The 6,917-nt window shown below is 35.4% G+C and overlaps 1 protein-coding gene across 1 annotated transcript; it reads left to right on the plus strand.

The window, feature by feature from the left end:
• Window positions 1-6: 6 nt before the first annotated feature.
• LOC107469717 (glycoprotein 3-alpha-L-fucosyltransferase A) lies at window positions 7-6,117 on the plus strand. Its single transcript, XM_016089098.3, has 7 exons — window positions 7-592; window positions 1,359-1,519; window positions 1,917-2,158; window positions 2,982-3,086; window positions 4,128-4,284; window positions 4,461-4,688; window positions 5,621-6,117. The coding sequence occupies exons 1-7, from the start codon at window positions 200-202 to the stop codon at window positions 5,874-5,876; spliced, it is 1,542 nt and encodes a 513-aa protein (XP_015944584.1). The 5' UTR covers window positions 7-199; the 3' UTR covers window positions 5,877-6,117.
• Window positions 6,118-6,917: the final 800 nt, after the last annotated feature.

A 6,917-nucleotide genomic window follows, 5' to 3' on the forward strand; every position in this document is an offset into this window, starting at 1 on the left:
TGACAAAAAAAAAAAAAAAATTACAAGTCTTCATTTTTTTCCTTCTTCCCTCACTTCTTTCAAATCGTAGAAAGTGGGTTAGAAATCGTAGCTATAACGGCACCAAGTTCTTCCCTTTCCATCCCCAATCGGATTTTCCGGCCAATTTAAAATTGGAAATTGAAGGAATCGAGAAATTGGAGCTAGAATCCGTTGATTGATGGGTCTCGTGCAGAACCTGCGAGGCTCGAGAACCGAGTCAACTCACGAAGGTTTACCGGTTTCATCGGTTCAATCGGGTTTGCTTCCGAAGCGGAAATGTTCGAATCTAATGCCTCTTGTGGTGGCACTTGTGGTCATTGCGGAGATCGCGTTTTTAGGGAGGCTCGACATGGCGGAGAACGCAGCTATGGTCACTGACTTTTTCTACCGGTCACGTGCTGCGTCCGTGGTGGATGGTGCTGATGATTTAGATTTTGGTTTGCTTGTTGGTAGAACTAATAAAAAGAATTCGGAATCGGAGAGCTGCGAAGAGTGGTTGGAGAGAGAAGATTCTGTAACGTATGAAAGGGATTTTAACAAGGAACCTGTTTATGTCACTGGAGCTGACCAGGTTTCAATTTCTTTCTTCTTTTTTTAGTTCTTTTTCTTCCATCTTTCTTTTGTAACTTTGATTTGATAGAAGTTTTTAATAGCTAGTTGTTGTTCAGAGATTATTGTATGTATGTTATAGCATGTTTCTTTTTTTTGGTTTCCGAAATTTGCAAATTTAGACACACATTTGGTTGAAAGGGTAGTTAACTATTCGTTTATTCACGAGTTAGTAAATTAGTGTATGCAGTTCCAAGCACATTCTGCTCTAATTAGTATAGTTTTTATATTATTTGGATATCGGCTTGTTAGAAGCATGGATCTACTTTGCAGGTTTTGAATTTGTATATTGTATATGAGCTGCTTATACTTAGATATTGTATGTGAAAAGGATGATTTCTGAGGCAGACAAAGATTAGATATTCTGATTTTGTGAGGCATGATCTGTCACGGATTTTATGAGGAAGTGTAACCAAGCTGATTATAAATTATAAACGAGAAAGCAACAAAATCCAAATTTGAAATATATGTAGCCAATATTATGAATTGCAATTGTTGGTACTTGATCACAATTGTTGTGGATGTATATGTTTTCTAGCACTGATTGTAGACTTCACTACTTCCTTGTTGTGGGTGATGTTGAAGAATTTCTTTGCGGCTACAATGCTATTTTGTTGGCATGTTTGATTGTTGATTGCAAAAAGTTCGTGTATGTAACCACCTGCTAAATGTTTAAAGTCCGTGTGATTGTTCCTGTCTGTCTGAAGTTTTTAGTTCATGCAATTCAGGAGTGGAAATCATGTGCGGTGGGATGCAAATTTGGTTATGATGGGGATAGGACACCTGATGCTGCATTTGGGCTACCTCAACCATCTGGAACAGCTAGTGTGTTACGATCGATGGAATCCGCACAATACTACTCAGAGAACAATCTTGCAATGGCACGACGGTGGGTAAGCACGAATATAAAGTGCTGAGTCATTAGGTTTGATAATTTACGTTGTATATGGCTAGTGTGGGTAATGTAAAGTAGAGAACAAAGTTTCTACTATGTCTTAAAGGAGGGCAAACATAAAGCTCGGGAGTTTGATCCTATGAAATTGAACATAACCTATATGCTATGTGGTACAGGGTTTCAATCAATTCGGTGACTGTCTACTTTTCATTGCATGTTATAATTAACGCATAATACTTATTACTGTGCGTATACGATTTTATTTTTCTCAATTGAGTTTCTTCTTTCTTTGGTGTTCTCTATTTGGTGTAGAGGCTGGAGCATGTTCCCTTTCAAAAGCTTAAAAATAGTGTAATAAATGAACTAATATTTCAACATCGCTATGTTCTAGGAGGGGATATAAAATTGTAATGACAACCAGTCTATCATCTGATGTTCCTGTTGGATATTTCTCATGGGCTGAGTATGACATCATGGCACCCGTGAAGCCAAAAAGTGAAAGTGCTCTAGCAGCTGCATTCATTTCTAATTGTGGTGCTCGAAATTTTCGGTTGCAAGCTCTTGAAGCCCTTGAAAAAGAAAACATCAAGATTGATTCTTATGGCGGTTGTCATAGGAACCATGATGGAAGAGGTACATTCTAATAATTGCAATAAATTAAAACATTGATGTCTTTTGTCCCCATTATTGTTCGCCCTTCTACCTCTTAGATGGTGACTTTTTTAAATATACACAGTTATGCTTATGCTATAGTACTTTCTTTATTAATGTTGGTGTGGCTAGTTTGTCTGACAAATGAGGGAAGAAAGTGGTTGGATTGCTGTACTTAAACCTCAAAAGACTGTGACCTGGTTCTTATGTGGCCGCAAACGCTTTCTACATAAATTCTCAATGTGAAAAAATGCTCTCTAATCGGAACCATTAGAATTCAAACCACAATTGAGCACCAACTGGTCTATTACGTTGAGCTGAATTGACATTCAAAAAACATTTGAAATTTGATTAATAGATCTTGCATGTATGTCACTAAAGTCAGAGGTTCTCTACTTTTTCTTAAACCGAAAAAACTTGTTAATGCTTAAGCTGTACCTTAGTTGTTCACATTATAGACTAGGTTCTGAAATTTGTCTCTGCACATTTCTAATTAAATTCTCTGTTATTTGGATCTTATCTTTACAATTGTGTTTTGGATTTTGTTGTTGTTAATGTTGATGGTGTTTTACTACACATACTCATTATAAGGAAATCAAACTTAAATCTAGACGTAGTCAACAATCTGATGAGTCTTAACTTATCATTAATATTGATAAATTTAAATCTAGTAGGTGATTGACTGATTTATCATTAATTAGAAGTATTTTGAAATTGGTCCAACTTTCCCCTCTTTACGGTGATAACTTCCAAATTTCAATGAATATACAATGATGTATTAATGATTATTATTAATTTCTTGCAGTGGACAAAGTGGAAACCCTGAAGCGCTACAAATTTAGTTTAGCCTTTGAAAATTCTAATGAGGAGGATTATGTAACTGAAAAATTCTTCCAATCCCTTGTTGCTGGTATGAAAATATATTTATCATTCCTTCACATTATTTGATATTGTATCTACTAGGTATGCATTATGCAACATCATTATGTAGCACTAGTTGTCCATGGGGTTCTGAAACCTTTGATTCTTGCATCCCATTTTCTGGTTTTCTTTGCAATCTAGTAACATTGTTTTCCAAGAAATGCAATTTGAAAATTTGTTTGCAATTGAGTGCACCATTTTTTATAACTTGAGGGATATTAATGATGACAAGTTGTTCACACTTAAATTAATAGATCATGTGGTCCTTAAGCGGTGGATAATGTAGATATTGCCGACATTAAATGAGTCATCTTATGTGATGCTTCTTGGACTAATAGTTTGTTGAGCCCAATCTACTGTCTCGAGTTTGTTCCTTCAAATTATTTGCCAATCTGTGCTTGAATATAATTTAGAGATATTTGAAGTGGTTAACGAAACTTTAAACAGTGTGTGGGGTGACATTTGTAGTTGATTGATGCCGGTAATAGAATAAGATAATGAAGGAGAAAACTCTTGTATATTGATAAAAACAGAGCTGAATCCAATGAGGATTAGTTTGTATGATCCAAGGAGAAAAAGAAAGAAAAAAGTTTTGCCTCCCGGACTTTCCCCTCCACAGTACTTGCACCTCACTCCTATTTAGCATGGTCCTGAAAGGATCTCAGGATCTTCTCCCCACACACTGTTCATTGTTGTTAACTCCGCAAATTGGTTAAGCATCTCACGACTCCTTTAGAATTGTCCCTCCATCTCTTATGGTATTTCTTTCCTGTATCCACAAGCCATCCTTTGAATCCTGTCTGGAGTCTATAGTTAAAATAATTTCCTGAGGCCAAACTTCATCTGATTTGTGATAATATGCTGCCAGGTCATATTGTGGCATTTGGATGCTCCAACATGAGTATTACATGTAGAAGAGTTGTGCATTTCCATATATGGAATATTTTTTACATTTAGGTTTGGTTTCTTGAAATGTTTCGCACAATTCAGTGATGGTGCTGCTTCTGGAAATTGATTTCTTTTATGTCAGGAACTGTTCCTGTGGTTGTTGGTGCTCCAAATATTCAGGATTTTGCTCCTGCTCCTGGGTCAATTTTACATATTAAAGAGATACAAGATGTTGAGTCTGTAGCCAAAACCATGAAATATCTAGCAGAAAATCCTGAAGCATTTAATCAATCACTGAGGTAAATTGGAAGACCATCATTTTATAGCATGTCATTTTCATTTCCTTTAATTACTTAGCATCATTTCAATTGGTGATTAATGTAAAATCAGCGAGTTTCATGATGTGATTCTGAATAATAAATCTTAGGGTTTATGTATTTCCAAATGTGAATGGATGTTGTGTTCTTCTCTGTAGGTGGAAGTATGAGGGCCCCTCTGATTCTTTCAAGGCCCTTGTGGATATGGCAGCCGTGCATTCATCTTGTCGTCTTTGCATTCACTTGGCCACCACTATCAGAGAGAAGGAAGAGAAGAGCCCGGACTTCAAGAAGCGTCCTTGCAAATGCACTCGGGGGTCAGAAACTGTATATCATATCTATGTGAGGGAAAGGGGAAGATTTGAAATGGAGTCCATTTACTTAAGGTATAATATTTTGTTTAGTAGTAACACTCATTATGCTATATTTTCGTATAAAGTACAATCAGATTTTGTTGTCGCTAGACTTCCATCAGATTTGATGGCATCCCTTGATTTATTGACAATCATGAGAAGTATAAAATATAATGTCATTTGATTGTGAGTTAATTGCATTTTACCCTTGTAGTCGTGCGCACTTTAGCCCCTTAGTTTTTAAGAGGGTAAAATATATTTTTTGTTTTTGAAGTTTAGCAAAAATTTCAAAAATACCCCAAAATTTTATTTTGTTTCAATTTTGTCCCAAAAGTTTCGATTTGCATCGAATATACCTCCGATAGCTAAATTTTTTAAAAATTTAACACCAATCCAACAAAAATGCATGAAAGTTATGCTTGATTTGCTTGTGTTGAAGGTTGTTTTTATAAAATTGTTGTTGAATTGGTCTTAAATTTTTTGAAAAATTAGCGGCCAGGGGGTATAGATGATACAAATCGAAAACTTCTAGGACAAAATTGAAACAAAATAAAATTTAGGGGTATTTTTGAAACTTTTGTCAAACTTCAAAGACAAAAAATATATTTTACCCTTTTTAAAATGTGCAAATCAACTTCTGAACTTTCTCAAATTGAGTAGATTGACCTTGTTGACAAATTTTCCATCAATTGTTAATAAGGATTTAACAGTTGTATATTTAAAAATGTTCAAGGAGGTGAGTTGTTCATGGCCCCAAAGTTCCAAAGGGTAAATTACACTTACTTTGGGTGAAATGCACATTTTGAAAACTTCAGGGGTTGATTTACACATTTTTAAAGTTTAGGAGCTAAAAGGACATGATTCGATTCACTCTGAATATGTTGTTGATCAGACCAATTGCTTACGTCTGTTCTAGAAGAATGTCATCTCATATGAGAACTCATTATTTTGATGCCATTTGGCAGGTCAAACAATTTAACTCTGGAAGCATTGAAGAATGCTATTCTTTTGAAGTTCAGATCCCTGAATCATGAACCTGTATGGAAGCCAGAAAGACCTAAAGTTCTAAGCGGAGGAAACGAACTAAAAGTTTACAAAGTATACCCGGTCGGCCTGACGCAGAGGCAAGCACTTTATTCCTTCAGCTTCAACGGGGATGCGGATTTCACGTCTCACTTGGAAAGCAGTCCATGTGCCAAGTTCGAAGTCATTTTTGTGTAGCGTGTGCCCTCTCTCACTCTCGCTTACTTACTCACTCACTCACCGCCTTACAGAAATACACATTAGGCCTGCTAATTCACCGGGGATTAGAGGTTTATGAATGAGATTGGAATGGCTTGGTTTTTGCCTAGTCTCTTGGCCAACTCGTAGAGGGATTTACCATTCAGAAAATACCTTACTTCAGATTAGAACTCATTTGTGCACTACAAAGTCATGAAATGAAGCTCCATATTTGATGTTAGATGATTGTGCTTTTGCCTTTGATCAACTAGATTCTAGACTCGCTCATAATATGGACTGTGATAGTTGTATATTTTTTAGGTTCAAATTTGATAGAAATCTTAAACATTTCACTCAATGGTACATATTGCTTCATGTTGATCTTGATCACTTATCTTTTAACAATGTGATTGGATTTGCATTTGTAGGATGATTTTAGAAATAATTAATTTTGGGGGCAAATGACATGAATAAAATAATTGAATGAGAAATTTATGCAAATGTAACATTTTAAAACACATTACATCCCGATCCTAACTCTTTTATATAAATCGCTATACGTAAACTACTAGACAGACTTTTGTCGCAGATTATGAGCAGCACAAAAAACCCATAAACCTACTGCCAATAGCGGACTAGAAGCAATGTTATTGGAAATATAATGGGCTGATTGATTTGGCCATTTTCATTTTTAACGAAAATGAAAATAAAATATAAAAATATGTTTGGTTGAGTAATTTTACATTGTTTTCAGTGAAAATATTTTTAAAAAAGAGTGCAAAATTGAAAATGATATTTTCTAATTTTTAGCTTTTTTAATTAAAAATGATAAAAATATTTTTAATCCAAAACACAGTTTCAGTTGAAAAATCCTTGATTTACCGTGTTCGATCCTTCATCATTCCTTTTATAACCCATCAAGACTAAATCCTAAATCACATAACGTTAAAAACACAAAGCCAGCGCCTCCAAGTCTCATTTCACTCTCTTCCACGGGCTATTCCAACTCCGGTAATTCTCTTTCATTCTCTTTCATCGGCT

The sequence above is a fragment of the Arachis duranensis genome, chromosome 10 (assembly GCF_000817695.3).
Source record: "Arachis duranensis cultivar V14167 chromosome 10, aradu.V14167.gnm2.J7QH, whole genome shotgun sequence".
NCBI lineage: Eukaryota > Viridiplantae > Streptophyta > Magnoliopsida > Fabales > Fabaceae > Arachis > Arachis duranensis.